Raw genomic sequence first — 18,562 nt, forward strand, 5'->3', positions numbered from 1 at the left:
GTCACAGGCAGAACCCGGCAGTGCTAGGTGTTGTATGATGAGAGTGAAATGTCAGTCCCTACCTCAACGCACTTGCAGTTTGCTCGTGTTACTAGTTTGGATTTTTATTTATTAACAACTTTGTGGCAGAGTAATTCATGTGAGGAAGGGGTTGCAGGTTTGGCCCTGCATTAGCACATGCAGTTCTGGAACCGTGCTCACATGCTATTTGTGCTGACAAATTCTTGGTCCCAATAAGACGGGGTGGCTTGCGGCTAGAGGACGTGCTGCATTTTTGCCTAAAATATAGGAGGCAACTAGTGAATAATAGCTGTAAGTCAGGCATCTTGCTGTGAGAAATATTTTACTGCTGTGATACCATTAATGTTGACATTTAACTGCTCTATTTTTGGCAACCTTTCTTCCGAATCCAAATTGAGCAAAGCATTACAGGTCTTGCTGATAGGCTAAAATATAAAAAGAGAAATAGCTTGGTTGTGCTGCATTGAGAAATTATATGGTTTTTCTTTGCCTATTTTCCCTGCGGGCTTCAACTAATTTCTCAGCTATGGGCTGACGTCAGTGCTGCCAACCAGCACTGAAGGCTACATTGGTCACTGTCAGCTACAAGCAGCTCTGCAGTGCTGCGCGCACACAACGCTGGGCCCTCTCCTCGAACACCAGCACCATGAAGTAAATCGGATTCACTGCCCTCTTAAAAGGTAATAATCCCAGTTCAAATGACACATTCTTTTACTGTTCAAATCCTTCCCAGAAGGACTCTTGGCGCTGAAAAAGAACAGTGGAAATAAGTACAGACACAAGGAAAAATATTCAGATGCCTCTGGCACAAGTAACTGCAACAGCAATTAATGTCACTTTGCAAATCAAAATGTGACGCACTCATAAATTAGGTTTTTAAGGCATACAGTTATTTCTGAGCATAAATGAGCTGCAGACTCAGTTCTGTACTCACGATTACTCATGCCTGCAGAACTGCGGCTCAAACTGCAGAAAACCTTTTAATGGCTGAGCTAGGAAGAGGACAACAGTAACTATGGGATTTTTATACAGCTGTATCTTGTTCCTAAATGTAACTGTTGTTTGTGGAAAAATACTAAGGTAATAAGTACAAAATAAAAATCCAATTGATACAGCCAGATTACCCCTTCCCTTCTGCTTTTTTCTATTTTTTCTTCTTTCCTCTTAAACAACACCTCCAGCATAAAAAAAAAGCTAAATCCACAGCAGTTAAGCTAGTGGAGTAATGGTTGAATCACTGCAATGGAGTGATGTTTACAAGACATAGGTTGTCCCAAGCTAAGAGTAGCAAGTTGAGTTAGCATAGTTAAGACTCACCAACTTCTGTATTTAATATCACTCAAGCATTTGTCCTGTTACCTCATTCAGCCGTCTCTGATGCTGCCTGCTTTGCGTTCTCAGGCCCTGCCTTGCTCCACCACTCCTGCTTCTCCCGCCTGGAGAACTCCTACAGGTAAAGCCAAAGGACTCCTGGGGAGAGGTGTCCTTCTCCTCCAGCAGTCTTTAGGCTATCTCTATCCCTTAATAATAAGTTGTTTAAATATTCATGTAAGCTGAGATAACAATGGAAACTCACATACATTTACTCAGAAAAATATCACAAAATTTATCAAATATGCTCGAACATCTGAAGTCAGCCTTCAGGATATAATGCAGGGAAGAATTAAGCTGTGGCACCTCCACCATACAGATTTGTCAGAAAATGTTCCTAACAAACCCCTGAAAATAGCAGTGATGTTCCTCTATTCATTTGCTTCGCACAAGAGAAAAAACAGGAATTTGAAGTTTCACCATTCAACAATGGGCCTAGCTCCTTTTATGTCACTTGGCACTACCTTTTGTGACCACATTAACCACAAGCAAACCCACAGCCTCAGGTGACGCAAGAAAGGTGACCACAAGAACGGCGCAAAAGCAACTTAGGCTATTTCAGAATTTAAAATAATGGCATGTGATTTTCTATCCCTTTGTGAATCAGTACTATGACCTTTCATTGATGGTGCATCTCTTGTCTAATGAGGCTATTTTGTCCAGAAAAGAGTATGTTCGTATACTTAATTAATAATGCAGAAATGGTAATTATACTGTGCAGCTACCTCATCCCTGATTCTGACTCATGATCGAAGGTTAATGGGTTCAGAGCTGTCCATTCCATGTTAAACGTGTCATTAGTATCATAAAAATACCTTCCACTTATAGTTCCTTCATCCAAGTGCTTTACAAATAATACGGTGCAGATAACAGGTGGTCCTTTGTACGCGTGCATGTTTGTGTTGGAGGAGATACAACAACCCATCCCGTACGATACCTCTACTGCATGGATCTGCCATATGCACGATGGAGGAGTTGCTCTCTGGAAGCCCATTACTGATGTTGCAGGAGAAGGGCACTGTCCTCTCCTGGCCAGCAGAACAAGGCAGAGGGAGAGCGTTCTGCACACAGCAGCTCTGTGTACCCTGTCCCTGGCAAGGGGAGAGAAGGGCTGAAGCAGCACCTAAGGACAGTTTTAGTCTCTAATTTTGTGGCTATGTATTAGAAATAGTGTGGCCAGCAGGAGCAGGGAGGTGATCGTGCCCCTGTACTCAGCACTGGTGAGGCCGCACCTCGAATCCTGTGTTCAGTTCTGGGCCCCTCGCTACAAGAAGGACATGGAGGTGCTGGAGCGTGTCCAGAGAAGGGCAATGAAGCTGGTGAAGGGCCTGGAGCACAAGTCTGATGAGGAGCGGCTGAGGGAACTGGGGTTGTTTAGCCTGGAGAAGAGGAGGCTGAGGGGAGACCTCATCGCGCTCTACAACTATCTGAAAGGAGGTTGTAGCGAGGTGGGGTTTGGTCTCTTCTCCCAAGTAACTAGCGATAGGACAAGAGGAAATGGCCTCAAGTTGCACCAAAGGGAGATTTAGACTGGACATTCGCAGAAATTGCTTTACTGAAAGAGTGGTCAGGCCTTGGAACAGGCTGCCCAGGGAAGTGGTTGAGTCACCATCCCTGGAGGTATTTAAAAGACGTGTAGATGAGGCGCTTAGGGACATGGTGTAGTGGGCATGGTGGTCTTGGGCTGACGGTTGGACTGGATGATCTTAGAGGTCTTTTCCAACCTGTATGATTCTATGATTCTATGATTCTGTGATTCTATGGCAGTGTTCTGTGAAAGGACATGACCTGTATTCATGGAATGGGAAAGTAGCATGGGTCTGTGTCCAAGTGGTGTATCTTACATTCCCAGCAAAGCAGGTCAGTAAAACTCATCTTGTACTGAGGACATACAAAGAAACTGTCCACTATTTACACACTCAAATGAGGTTTCCTGGCCCTGAGATATTAATCTTACCAAATCAGTGTATTTAATATAGCAAAGATTCCTCACAAGTTAAAGACACAGAAGTCAGGCTCTAACATTCAGAGTTCTGTAAACAACTGTGCCAGTGAGTATTTCTGATAGCTGATAAGCCATAGTTACATTTTTTAATTGTATTTTTTGAATGAAAAAAAAAATCTAACTTAGCTGAGGCTAACAGCGTTATTTGATGTACAGCAGTATGTTTTACTAATGTGATACTGAGAAATGAGTTTTGGTGGGATTTGTTTTTCAATGAAATTCTAAACATCGTAAATGCACAACTGAGAACTGCAACACTATTTTAAAACCGCCACTGCAGTTAACTAAAATTGATCTCTCTAACAAGTGCTAAAAATAGAAAGAAGAGAGCACACAATGACTTTTCATATTGCTCCCTGCAGGCTCCTTAAATACGGGTGAATATGACCTTCACGCAAAGCTGTCCCAGAGTGTGGGACAATGAGTGATATTTCACATTCCACTGCTCTAGAACAGGAATTGATTTATTACCCAGCTAGCTAGGGAATTTGTTTACATGTTTCCATTTATAACACTGCTGCATCAAAGGAAAAAAAAGGACTTTTTTGTTTTTCTTTTATTCAGCAGTTTAGAAGAAAAGCATCAATTCTGGAAATAATAATATGCAATATAGCACAAAGTGTTACACCTGACAGCTTTTCTATGGGCTTTCCTGCTGAAGGGGAGTAAGACACAAGAATCTCTGATGTTCTCCTGATATATATTTTCTCTCTGTGAGAGATCTCATGTGAAAAAGATATGAGATGATCCTGCAAACCTTGTGAATCATGAAACATCTCTTCCTGCACCCCACACACTTCAGCTCTGGGTTATTCTGGTGCAGTTACACAAAAGCCCCAGTGATAAGCTGTCTGCAACTGGAAGCTAGTCTCAGAACAAGAAAGCAGCATCTTAGTACAGCTGGGGAGAAGAAAATTCTTTCATCCCACAAGAATTTCGAAAATAAACACTGATAAATTTTCACCCCCCCAATTGTTATTAGATTGGATCTGAAGTGTTTTATTTCAATACGAAAATAATTTAACAAGCTATTTTTTCTTACGGTTTACAATGTAGATTAGACTTAATTTCTAAATGATACTGCTTAGACCTGAAACTGGAACTTTTTCCATTTTGAAAATGTTAAAAGAGGATGCTTTAACAGCTTTGAAAGAAAACTATTTGTAAAGATAACTTAATTAAATCAAAAATAATCCTCTCCTATGAAAAGTTTTGGTTTCATCAGATGAGCATTTTCTAAGGGAAAGCACTGTTTTGAAAATCCCAGCTAGCTTCAATTCCTGGCATTAGCTGAAGATGGGAAGACAGAAGAAAGTCTATCTGCATTATGCATTAACATCTATCCTATTTTGATAGAAGCTACAACTTGTCCCATTCCTTCTGCATACAGTTTTCAACAGAAAATGGGCAGTCCCAACAGAGCAATCCTGCCAGGACTGGGGAATGGTAGTTCTCTCTCGACAAACTTATTAATGTGAGAGATTCTCCACTCTGGTGGAGATGCAGCGATGCCTAAACATTTGATGAGGTATTCTGCATCATTCTGCAGTACCAAGCAGATGTGATTTAAAGCAAAAACTCCTCAAGTTCATGGACAAGCATTTGTCCAGTCCCCACATAAACCATCCGTTGTCTCATCTAAGCACAAACCCCAGCACAATAAATTGTGTAAACAAGCTTTGATCTGCTATTCAATCAAATAGCACTCACAAGCTGCAGATAAGATATAATTCTGTATGTAACGGTAAAACTCATTCTTAAGCAAAGAACCAGTTGACACGCATCAACTTAAAGCCAAAGCTTTAATGCAACTTACAGGCCTTACCCCAACTTCCTCTACAGTTATTCTCTATACTGCTGTTTCTCTTCTGCTTTTTCTGACACATTTTCACACAAGAACCACAAGCTCACCTGGTCCTAGCTTAGAAACTGCATAAAGGAGGTCGTAGTTGATGACAGGTGTTGCATCATCTATCGGTTGCCACCCTACAGGTGGGGAGGCTGGAGGCGAGATGAGAAACTGTTTTGCAGGCTGTGGCGGTGCCAAATGAAGCTTGTCTCCATCTGTCTCAGAGGTCTGAATCTTTAAAGCATAACAAATACATTGTTTAGTATAGGATGGGTAAATGGAATGATTACTCAAATCATACACTTCTAATACCAAATGCCACCCAAGCAGGGTTTCCACATCAGTCTCAGCAGAGAAGGCCCCATCTCAACCTTACAGATGGTTCCTCTACGGTAAATACACTGTGGGGGGCTGTTATATGAGCAAAGCTGCAATGTTTGTGCCTATTGTATATGTTCTCTGAGGATAAACACAAAGCTTTGGTATCCACAGCTGCTATTTTGAGGCTGAAAAGATATTCTTGTGATCTACTGGCCTAAACTCCTAAATAAAAACAGACATAAGACAAGAAACTCCTGCAGCAAGGCCTTATCAGTAACTTTAGAAAGGTTTCTGAAGTGATAAAGGAATCTATCCTATTCCTTAGTCATTTGCAACTAATTGTTCTCATTTTATTTCCATCTTAAATTATCTAGTTTAATTCCTTCTTTTTTCTGGTATACTAAAGAAGTCTCAACATAAATTAGTTATACTCAGCCTTACCTGAGCAAGTTTACAGCCAGCTGGGGCCCAGAAGCAATAAACTGCATTTTCATGACAGCAAGCCTGAAAGAGCACCCTGCTATACCACAGTGGGTTTTGGAAAGAGCCAGCCTGGGTCTCTCAGCTCCATGTTCCCCAGAACTTCTAGTTCTGGAAGTGCTTATTCAGCCTGGCTCAGGTCCATATAAACATACACTGCTCCAGACACTGTGTTGCTTCCACATATTCATTCCCTGGACACAACTAATAAGCTTTTTTAAGACTTCATGTACTTGAGAGCATAATGCAGATACCTAAATGGCTTTGCAGGAAATAGGCTTAGATATGGAGACTGATCACTGTTACGCACATTTTTCTTTTTCTTGTGTTATCCCAAGTTTCCTATTAACCTCTTGATTGTACAATTAGAGTGAAATGATTCTTAACAGCATGTCTGCTTAACAGCAAGTTTTGAAACCTTTCGGAAAAAAATTCAGAGCCAGATCTAGGAGATTAAGGCATATAAAATGGGATTGAGGTAGACTGTCAACACCTAGCTGTGAGATCTTCTGAACTCATCTAACCTGTTAAGCATATTGTTTTTTTCACAACTGTAGTTTCCCATCTTCCTGAGGTTCTGCTTCTGCCTAGGCTCAAAACAGCTCCTATTCTGACCAGGCTGTAGGGGCTCAAAATTTAACTGTCTCTTAGGTTTGATTGATATCTTCAAATGAGCCTGCCCTTTACCTAAGACTTCTGAAGGACCAATCGGGCAGCTCAAAGCACATTTACATTGCTTATGAGCACTAGTGAGTATCCCATAAGCCACAGTGGGCACAGCACTGTATTATTACAATACATTCAGAAGAGGTGGTGGTCAGGTTCTCAACCTCCCTCACCTTTCTATATCCTGGCTGGGGCCTAGTACTCACCCAGCCTGTAGGACATCTGGGTTCTCTCACCCTTGGCCAAGAAAAATTGAAACCCCCATCTCACACTTCCAACAGATGGATATAATCCTCTATGCCCCCAGGCTGGGGGTATTCTTCTCCCCCTACCTTCTCCCTTTTACCTGAACTTACTGAATTCCTTTTAGAAAATTCACACATGTATTCAGTAAGAAACAAAAGAAAAGGCAGGAGGAAGCCTGACTGTGGCTCAGGGTTGCAGTCACGTAAGTAATTCAGCCCTACTTTTTTAATGAACTTATGGTACTTTACATTACCGCTTTTTTTATGGTTAGTTTAGAGAGTTACCCACAGAAAATACCCAATGTTGTAAATCACTTCTAAGCTATGTAACTTCTGTGTGTTGAGTAAGAAACTTGGGTCCTAAGTGGTTCTTTAAATTTACTGCAGACCCACTGGGCAGGTACAGCTCAGGCAACATAAGGATGTCTGTTTAATCTTTTAGCAGAGAGATTGGGCATGGGAGAAACCTTTATTACTTTTATTCAGTGTTACTATATATTTCTATATCATACAGTAATGCTATGCGCTAACATAGAAGCAGATACCAGATTTCATTACCTGTGCAAAATACAGCTTTAACTTCTTCCCTCTGAACTGTGTTTCATGCAGCTCTATTCTGGCACGAGCAGCTGATTTGGGACTACTAAAATTTATCCGCACACGCCTGAAGCTTTTAAACAGCTGGAACGTCACACAGTCATCATAGGCACGGAACAAGCCTTCAAATTTTTCCTGCAAATGAAAAAGAAATAATGCTGAAGATTAACTTTGTGCTCTGTCACATCAGTCTGTGTCAAAGGATAAGCTGAAATTTGATGACAACTGTTTAACCAGGAGGTTTCAGCCTGTGGCCTTTGGGGGTGGGTGTCCATAGACGAATAAAGGCTCTGTGAAAAGAAACTAAGGAAAGCTGGTCTGGAAGTGCTGAACTCTGCAAACTGTTTGGGGGAAGGTGTCTTCAAATTGAGAACCCAGCAGCTATTGAACTTCTCATAAAAGTTAAGCAAAACTGCGACAGTGACTTATGAAATGAAGCTGAAACGGGCATATGACTGAAAATACCAGACAACTGTGGTCCCATCTGTACAAAAGCAAACACTGTGCTGAATTACAATGGAGTCAGCAGACAAAGTCAGGCCCACTGTAACTGAGGGTTACATTCACATCAACACTGCAGGGTCATTTTGTATTGCATGTTATGTTTTTCTGGATGTTTTGTCATTTCAATACTTAGCACAGACATATATTCATTCCTTGAGAGTTCCTATAGCAGGAAGGAAAAAATCAGATAACTTAAAACAGTGACCTGTCCCAAAGACAAGTTTCAGGCTTAAAAATGTTTAGCTGTAGAACTCCATATTCAAAAGCACATGACACACTTATGGATATTTTACCATTGCAAAAGAAAGGGCTGAAGTGTACCACATCTATGGACCTAGAGATCAACAGAAGTTCAAGGTACGTTAGCAGCCTTGGAGGATCAGACTCTCTCTGCAATTTCTCTGTAAACTATGCTCACACAGAGGACTAGTTCCACATCATCAAATAAAACCAAGTCCTTAAATCATTCTGACACACTTGCACAGGTCTTTTCATTCACGCAAGCATAGATTCATAAAATGTTAAGACTAAAAGGGAGCAGTTATCATTTAGTCCAGCCTTTGTGTTTACTCAGATTTTAGACTGCCATCCAGTGAGTCTCACATAAAGTCCTAGCATTTTAACTACTGCAACCAAGACTTGAAGTCTTAGAAGAATGGAGAATCAGCCAGAGCAAAGCCACTTCTTTTAAGAGTTCTTTATTCTGAAAAAAACAGTGTTAGAGATGATTTGCCACACCATTTCATACACTGAGGTCTATTACGTCAGGTGTTTGTATAGTTACAATAACCTGACATTTTCTTTGATATATCTGCAAGTAAGCGCGTTTTTACGTGTTTTAAAATATAACCTCTTTTCTTCTCATCCAGGAAAATGATTTCTTATCCCTTAGAGTGGATAACTGGGACAGGCTGCAGAAGATGACATAGAAAATGCAATTTATGTAATCTCATCAATACTTCAGTTCTCGTCTGTTGATCTTACAGCAAGACAAAGAATCCAGAACTTCTTAGAAAAATGCATCCTGAAGCACAGTGAAGGTGCATCAGGGAGCACTATTAGCACTGTGGGATTGCCTACTGTCAGCATGATACATTTGTTAAGGAGTTAACTAGGAAAACAGACCAGTTTCGTGGCAAGGAGTACGAAACACTAATGCGCATGTACCAGATCTCCTTTCATTCACTGCCAACTCTGTGGTCTTCCTCCCCATAACTGATATTACATCTCTGGCACCCTTTCAGAGGAACCTCCCTGCGGTCTATTAAGCTTTCATGATTTTCATTTCATTTTGCCTGACCTCACTCACTTCTTCCTCTCACCACAGGCGATACTTTGGGGGGGGGGGAAGAGAGGAGAGAGCTCAGTGGTTTGGTTGAGGGTGAATAAAGGCACGCAGTAATCCCACAAACAGTGTGAAGTTGATCAGTTTGTACAAGTGGTCTAGTCATACCACTTAATGTTCAAATTGTCAACATTTCACACCTGAGTTATGTTTTTTAACTGCTTTGCTTACAATTTTCTAAAATTCCATTTTCCAGAGTAGAAGTCTGCATCCAGTGACATTTGTGTAAAGGTCAGCCAAAAGCAGCAGTCATCTCAGTCCTGTCCTGCTTGGAATTTTAATGCTACAACTTTCACAATGACCAGGGGAAGAGGACTGGGGGAAGGGAGAGAAAGGGACAGAGACCAGCGTATGTGTAAAGTAGGACTTATACAGCGTTCAGAAACATGCAGTACTGTGTATAATCTAAATAACAAATAACAGTGACTAACTAATTAAAGCTTATGGATTTATGTTACCTGTATTACCTATTTCAGACTACTTTGGTATTTTTTTTAAAAAGCACCTTGAAGTAAACAAACAAATACATATCTGTATGAGCGATATCAAGGCATTTATATTTTTTTATATATATACACATCTATATATGAGAGATGATCAAGGTATTATAACAGAAGTCACATAAGCTAAAAATAAGCAGCAAGGTGAACATTTCCTAGTCCCCTGTAGTAGCTCTCAGTTTCCCCACAAGTCAACAATGAAATAATTCACCATATAAAAAAGGTATTTCACCAGCCGTGGAAGAAACCATGCATGGACTTGTCTGGACACTGGGAAGTAAGTATCTATTATGACTGACTATTGATTAGGAAACAGATTCTCCCTGTATCGACACAGCAGTATTTTCTTGCATCGGCCAGTCCTGTGTGCCTGCCCTCTTTGTGCACATCATACGTGACAACGTGGAACCTAGATCTTGGTTAGGGCCATAATGCAAAATAAGGGAGGACACGATTTCAAACGTGGGTCCAAGAACAGCGAGCACAAGGAATGTTCTGGGCACACTTCTGGACAATACTGAGATGCACTCTCATTAGGCACTGAAAGGGACAGATGGGAGTATCTCTAAATAAAGCTGATTAAGTACTGGATGCCAAATGTAATACTGGGAGAACATTAAAGCACTATGGACTTTATTCTGCTTACTTTTCAATTTGATACTGGCACAGCTTTAGAGAGCCAGCTTTGATTAACACTCCTAAAAATGCCGGGGGGGGGCATTCAAGCCCTCTATTTGATATTAATACAGGGCAGTCTATCCACAGTGCGGCCACATCTACTGCACTGACTGAAACTGCATCTCTCATGAAAAAGATTCATGCATCTGAATTTTTCTACATTTTCAGCTGATAATAATAATAATGACCTCAGCAGAGGTCATTAATCATCAACTGCAGTTAATGGCCCTCAGCTGTATCTTGAGCCACCCCAACTCCTCCCAGCTTGATATTAATTCCCAGGAAACGCCTTATGCCTTAATTGCTACTGCCTGTGACTTCTAATATCTGCTGAATGTACTTATCTGGATAAAAGTCTTTCAGAGTCATCCCAATCTATAAGAAAATGTATCATATACATTTTAAAGACCTAAGCAAATTCTCTCCCTTTCAAGTTTTGTAGATAAATTATTCAAGATTCATAATCCTCTCAATTTAGGACTTTTAAAGTTCTTTTAGGATTCAGTATTTTTAAGATGCTTTTAGAAAATAAATCTTTAAACTTTCAGAATACTTTGAAAACTCCTGAAAAAAAACAAAGGAATGTCTGAAGTTAAGCAGCAGTGTTGCTACTCTTAAAAAGGCAAAATGCAGAAAGTCCCGAGTGATGCATTTATTTCTGGGATTTTGGCATGTCTTCATCCACCCCAAGTATGTCTCTGTGAGACCCAATTAATGCTCTGGTAACTGTGAGTAGCCTTCATTTGACCAATACTACAGAAGTTCTCATTTCTCCCTCGTGGGCTCCGTGCCCTCTCTTCATCTCGCTATTTCTTTGCCCAACACTGGGCACCTTTCCCCAGTTCTTTCCTGTCACCTTACGTCAGCTCCCATCACCCATCATTCACCACCTCTAGCAGATTCTAGAGTTCTTTTTTTGGTTAATTAACAAAATTAGCACAAAGTAGGAACATACTAATTAAGGCTGCTGATTACTCAAGCTTAATTGTTATAATTTACGACAGCCAATGCAGAGGACAAACAGAGCACCATCCACGGAAGAAATGAGCACTGGAATAACAGAGACAAGCTAAAAGCCTCGGAGTACAAAGGCAAAGCTGTGCACTCCTGGACTAAAAACTATTTCTGCTACTAAATGGGAGCTCACCTGGGAACCAGCATCCTGTAAGTCACACGATAAAAGTAATCAGGGAAATGCAACCGTAAGGAGGCAAACAAAATACTGGATGTATCTGGAAAAGTATTTCCAGGAAAGCGAGGAAAGTATTAACAACATTATATAGAGCACTATTACACCTCATTAAAAATGCAGATTTTGTTGCCTGTATCCCAGATAGATTAAGCCAAACAGGAATAGATTCAGATAAAGGCTACAGGGAATGAACAACTTACTGAATAAGAAATGAAAATGCTTGGCTTATTTAGTAAAACGAAGCAAAGCCTGAGAGGAGATGGGACAATCATCAGTAATTTACCAGAACTGTATAGAGTAAAAACAAAATAAAGACTAGAAGACTATGTTGGCATAAAACAAGTGGAAACAACTGGCATAAACAGGTTTAGGCTAGAAGCTAAAGAAGGTTTCAAACATCAGAGTAACGATCCAGAAACAACCTTCCGATTACAGCAGCAGTGGCGAAAGATTTTTTTTTTTAAGATTGAATTTGGTTAGTTCATGCGAGGGACTATGACAAAGTATCGACACAACAAGCATTGTAAAACATGACTGCCTGAATTAGCAAGTGAATTGGGTTCCGACACAGCAAGTTCCTGTGATTCATTTCCAAACATTTCTTTCATGAATAGCTCCCCTGGTATTGTGTTCACTCAGGACAAAAGCCAAGGCCTAATTCAAATCAATGGAAGTCTTTCCACAGGCATCAGTGAGCTTTGGATTAGAGCCCTAGAACTCAGAACACAAATTACATTTTATTATTCAGCGTGTTTACGCTCATTATCACCCTCGTTACACATTTGATTTAGGAGATGGCTGTGATTTAAAACTTTAGATTAATCCTTTTTCCTAGAGTTTTACAAGCAAATAAAGCAAGCATTTTTCCCATTTTAATTTTCTTGTTCATTTATATAAAAGATAATCCAAAGGAACTAACTCTATACAATAGGGAAACTGAGACATAATTTACAATTATGAAATATGTTTTTCCTGAAATTAGTTCTGTACCAGATATAAATTTTCCTGTGAGAAATAAACTCGTGTCAGAGTCGAATGTTTTCTGTTTCCCCATAGCCATGCTGGTTGCAACACTGCAGATCTCTTGTGCGGCACAAGAAGAAAGATGGAATTTGATAGAACATATGGAGGACATGCACTGAAGAGTCTAGTAACAAAAACATTCTACCAACAGATTAATTCCCCGCTTACAGCAAAGAGGATGGGCATGCTGGTTAATTCTAGGGGGGATAAAGGAGTCACTAAAGTGGCACACAGTTTTAAAAAAATAGTAATACAGAAGCCTAGAAAATATCAGCTGGAAGTAATTTCAGGATTGGGATATGTCAATGCCGCATGAAGGGTATTGTAATGACCTAGTCTGGATATTGTGTATGGCTTTTCTCATCCAGGGTTAAGGAAGATGGAGGCAAGCTGGAAAAGCAACAGAAGACGACTGCAAGGATGATCAGAGAAGTGGTGAGCCTATCACAGGAGGTAGATGATCTCACCTTGGGAAACAGAAACTAAGGTACAATGTGTTTCCTGCTACATCTAAGTATAAGGAAATCAGTAAATGATGTCAAGGGAAAGGGATTATCTGAATTAAAATAACCAACAGTGTTGGTGTGAAACAAAGACTGACCATTAAAAGATTTAGGCTCAAATTGAGGAGGTTATTCAGCACTAGACCTGTAAAATTTCAAAATGCCATTGGCCCATGGTAGCAAAAACTAGCAAAAAGGCTAATTACTTTTATGAAAAGGATAGGAAGGAAAGATTACAGTACAGCAGTATGCATTTCTGTAGTTCTGAAAGTCAAAAAAAAAAAAAAAAAAGGGAAAAGGGGCTCTGATGTGCCTAATCAGAACCTTAAAGAACTGGGTTCACCTCAAGTGCTTTTAACAATTATTTCATGAGCCACAGAAAATAAGCAAGAAGCTTGATATAACTTACATGTGAAAATTCCTTAAATGGCAAGAACTCCTGTAAGTAGCCAGTGTAAACAACAGCCTAATCAATGATCAAATTCTCTGCTTCTGAAAAGGTAAAACTTACCAGGAAACGTTGGAACCACATATCAAAAAAGCACTATTGATTCTCAGTTAAAATTCCAGGAGTGCTAAAAAGGGAGAAAATACTTTAAACGATTATGATGATGATCAATAAAGAGCTCCCATGGTCTTGTCCTCATGCCTTTAAGAAATGGCAGGAGAATAAAATACAAATTTATCATTCAGAGATCACTTTAAGGCACAGGTCTCCAGGTCATAGCTTTTTATTTTACCTTTCACTGAAGGTAGCTGTAGCCAAGCTGCAGTTTGTAGCGAAGTGAGATCTTCCTACTCCCTCCTTACCAGTGGGACAGGGTATTATATGAATAAAATATTCAGACTGAATACTATTGTCTGAATATTGGTTTGCAGAAAGTTTCATCTGTTATCAAAGAGAATCCCTTATACAATCCCATAGGTAGAAACAGCAACAAAAAAAAGCAATAGAAAAATGTGTCCTTTCACCTGTCATTCATCAGGGTACATTTTAAGATGGTAACATTTCTACACGTGAGAAATTTTGAAAGGGGGAAAGAAACAGGGCACACTGGGAATTCTGTCAGGTAACCAGAATTACAAAGTACTCTGCAATGACCGCCTGGTTACCGTACTGTCTAAAAGTGTCTTTCTCACCTTGGATCTCAATGCAAAGTTCTGCTCATCTCTTCCTGAAGTTAGATTAGAGCATTGAGATAGGGGTGAAAAGATCTTGGGTTTATTTATTTATATTACACATAGCACTAATTAGCCTCTCCCAAAATTGCACAATTGTCTCAGTACATGAATAAATCGACCCAGGTTTGCTACCCCAGTTCACGCAGTTTGTTGTTCTGTGCTTGGCTTTCTGTTGTTTTTAAGGGGTGAAGGTCAGGTAAATTGTGAGCCAAAGATGAAATGAAATAGTGTAAGCCAAAATAAATTTTAATGTTGGACTTTGAGAGGGGCAGGTTAAAAAATGCATTAAATCTTGCTCTCTTTGGTTAAATCTAGAATGATTTGCTTGCACTTTTGCAATCCTGTTAATGTTAAAGGGGGCCCTAATATCTGTAAGTTTTACTATTCCAGATGTGATGCTAAGTGACCTCATTGCTCTGCTCTTTGCAGTGAACCAACCCCAACCAGAACACGCATTGGCCATATCTGCACACAGCCCTGGTCCATGGCTCACCCATGCTGCTGTGTTATCCTAACGCACGAGAGCTGTTTTGGAGGCATCTGCATAGAACTTTTAGATCCCAAAGGCTGCGTCCAGGCTTTTGCTTTCATTTTGTGCCAAAATCATTCTGACAGCAGAAATATTTGATATAATGCTTACTGCTTACAGATTCAGTGTCTTGTTCCAGAGAGAGACTTTGAGAAAGTATAACAGACATTACACAATGTGGTATAGACATTTGTAATTCATCATCTTACAAAAACTTGTGATGACAAAAATAGGTAGGAAACTGGAAGAAGCTTGATAGTTCCACCTCACAGTGGGACTGAGGCAGTAAGAGCCATCCCTCATTACCAGTCCTCCTGCATGGGGACAGTCTACCAAGGCATGATAGCACTGCAATAGCACTGCAAACCTCCTGGTGAACAAAACAAGACAGACTTGCCTCTTGAAAAATCAGCTGAACTAAATAAATTTATGTTCAGCTTCCAACTCATCAGCACAACAAAAGGTACAGAGATAATATCTGCCCCAAAGCTTAATGGAAATGGCATTCACATTTCAGAAGAGGCTGACAAATGTCAGGGGCACAGAATTTTGCTGCGTTGCCTTTTCTGTTTTTAACCAGCTCACATCCCTGTTTACCTCAATGTGACGCACATTCCTCCTGCTTAGCTCCACTGATCTGGAAACCAAAGGCTCCTTCAAGATGAAATAAATTGTTCCTGTGGCAATGCCAAGGGGGTGATTTAATATAGTTTGGAGACTTCTCAATTCAATTTCACACCCAATGATTGAGCTAAAAGAAAAATCCACACTTTACATTTCTTCTTTATATGAGCACTGCTATTTTACTGTATCACTCGCAACAGCTTTTTTGAACATTCTGTATTTGAAGTACTCCAGTTCCAGATGCCATATTAGCTCCGATGAAATGCTGGAAGCACTTTTTCAAACCGGCTGGCCAAGTGCACATTATATGACGAGATCTATTAGTTTCACCTCCAGTGCTGGCGAGGGAGTGTTCTGTACAGACATCATTCTTTGTTCTCTGAGAAGCTACTTTTGATTCCTGTGCTGGCTACCATTTTGTGCAACATAACTCCATACTTTCTTTTTTTTCTCTTTTGCATCATATTTGGCAGTGGAAAAAAAAGCAAGGTTTGTGGAGGATTTAATGCAATTTCTGTCTTCCAGAAGTAGCAGCCTTACATTTTGGCTTTAGAATGATAAAAATAATGCTAATAACAAAGACATGAAGAAAAGATTCAGACTTTCCTGAAAAAAAGCCTTTTTTTGTTTGTTTGATTTTAAGAATTCAAACAATAAATGAGTAGATAATGTATGTAGTGAACTCCAAGGAGCTTGTTTGCATTGGATTTAAGAAGGTACATAGTACAATACCGACTATTGACTTTGTCTTGCTGCTGCAAACATTTAAGCCCAACAATTAATTGGTAGCACAAGGAACAAATTGCTGTCTATATGTTTAGCCTGTTTCAATAATTCCTGAAGTTCCTATTATCTTAATTTAGCAAACAAAGCTAAGGAAGAAAAACAACCTTAATTAGTTTTTACCAATAGTTGCTGTGTTTATATCAATAAGAGTGTTCCAATAGGAGCAGATCTCTACACCTAAACAGTTGGTGCTGAGGACTTTCTAATCAGGTGCCATGGACTGAATGCCCATTAGCAGCTGGAGCATATTAAGCACACTACTGGAGTGCATCTTCTATATTAATTTCATCTGAAAGTTATCCAGTTCATGAACTGCTCTGTGATGTGAACGAAAAGCACAGTTAATGAGGATCAAGACGAAAGCTGCCTTATGAGAATCCTCAGCTCAGACTAAAAATGCTAATATAGATGCAAGCCAGTATCTCTCATAAGAATAGTTAGCTGGAAAAGCTAAAAAAAAAAAAAAAAAATTAAAGTGCTTGGGACAATAATAAATAAGGCACTGGTAGCCAGACTTGTGTAGGAAACTACTGCGTGAAAAATATTCATACTAACTGTATAAACTTAGGGACTGTAAGAAAAGGTACATAAATATCCATCTTCTTATTACACTATTTTTCAGTGATCTTTGACAACTTACGTTTCACCTCCTCAACCCTCTGAGGTATACCACTCTCTTCTTGTGTGGTGACACTGAGGTGAGGACAGACTTGCTTATGGTCACAGTGCCCACTTACGGGCAGCCATGGGAGTAGAACCAGTGTTTCCATACCTCATTCAGGAGCACCTTACTTCTATAAGCATAAACAATCCTAGTCAGACCATCTAGAAAGCTCAGTCTCTTAAAAATCTGTTACCGAGCCTGTTGAAGTGTCAGGGGACACCTCTGTTGCTGTCAGTGACGCAGATTCAGGACCTCACTGAACAGAATGCTGAATTGAAGAATGAAATACAATAAAGAGAACACTAAGAGCTGAGAAACTTTATTTATATTCTTGGAGTTGCAATGTTGTAAACCAACCATAAAATACATACTATTCATTCCCTGTGTCTGTCAACCCAGTTGAACTAGAAAAATAAACAAGAAAAAGCCATGGGACAGTTTAAACAAATAAAATGCTTGCCTTGCCCATTCCTGATTTACTATTTTGCCTACAGTGATCAACATTTATAGCATTTCATCGGTTTCTCATGATGGTCATGGGGAATGCTTTTTCCCTTCCCTCTCCTCAACAACTGCAAACTGCACTAACATGACTAAAAATGTAGTTTCAACTTGTCTGGATTTAGAAAGGCCACTGACGATTTTGAAAGTGACTATTAAAAAAAACAAGCAAGAGAGCAGAAGAGAATCTAATCTCATGCTCCTCCATAAATGTTATTTAACCGTCGAAAAAAGGTACAAGGGAAAACTGTTGACCCACCAATACACATCCTCAGCAGTTTAGTAAAAAGATCTCTGCTGAAATGTAGCTTCAAATCCAAAGGAAAACAGTCTATGAGGAAACAAAAATGTAGAAGTCAGTTTTCACTCAAGGCATTAGTCTTACTTTGCACCTCTGCACTAAAACACAAAACAAAGAGCCTCTTACCATCCTCTCTTGCCTTCCTCCTCACAGGGCGTTGCTGCCCACAATTAGTGGGCAGAATCTGCACTACTGTGACTGCTGTCTAACGCTCTGGTTGTACTATTTGTTTCTTATTCTTGCCAGTCTCTCTCGACCATCTGTCATTCGCTGTCTTACACTTCATTTGCAAATTACTCAAGTAGGTCTGTTTTCTGTATATATTTGAACAGCTCCTAGAAGCTACAGCCTCTAAGACTGGAGTCTCTTTGTACAATAAAGATACATCAAGGACAATAATACGCTACCTCCAGCTGAGCAACTGAATGGAGCCTGTAGCAAACCTACATAAACTACATGTGAACACATTTCAAGCCTAACAGTATACAAAAAAAGTTCAATAAAGGTACCTTCTATCAGAAATAAACATGTAAGAAAGAGGTAAAAAAAAACACCTAAGAAAAAAATCATCATTGGGCTGGAAAAGAGCAAAGATGTACAGAGAGGAAACTTTCTGCTTACAAATAGAGGGATATGGGAATCCCTTTCTCGGATCCTTTCAGACATATTCTGACC

At 39.8% G+C, this 18,562-nt stretch overlaps 1 protein-coding gene and 1 long non-coding RNA gene across 4 annotated transcripts in view; one reads left to right on the forward strand and one right to left on the reverse strand.

The window, feature by feature from the left end:
- Positions 1-18,562, reverse strand: part of RCAN2 (regulator of calcineurin 2) — a 93,421-nt gene that overhangs the window by 8,424 nt on the left and 66,435 nt on the right. For all 3 annotated transcript variants that reach the window (XM_075144918.1, XM_075144917.1, XM_075144916.1), the window contains 2 exons: positions 7,517-7,690; positions 5,309-5,480 (listed from right to left, as the gene is read on the reverse strand). In XM_075144918.1, the coding sequence (XP_075001019.1) occupies positions 5,309-5,480; positions 7,517-7,690 (346 nt within the window). The remainder of the gene's footprint in view (positions 1-5,308; positions 5,481-7,516; positions 7,691-18,562) is intronic.
- Positions 538-7,652, forward strand: LOC142080078 (uncharacterized). Its single transcript, XR_012672861.1, has 3 exons — positions 538-701; positions 1,423-1,474; positions 7,568-7,652. It is a non-coding gene; the product is annotated as an uncharacterized LOC142080078 (long non-coding RNA).

The sequence above is a fragment of the Calonectris borealis genome, chromosome 3 (genome assembly GCF_964195595.1).
Source record: "Calonectris borealis chromosome 3, bCalBor7.hap1.2, whole genome shotgun sequence".
Taxonomy (NCBI): Eukaryota; Metazoa; Chordata; class Aves; order Procellariiformes; family Procellariidae; genus Calonectris; species Calonectris borealis.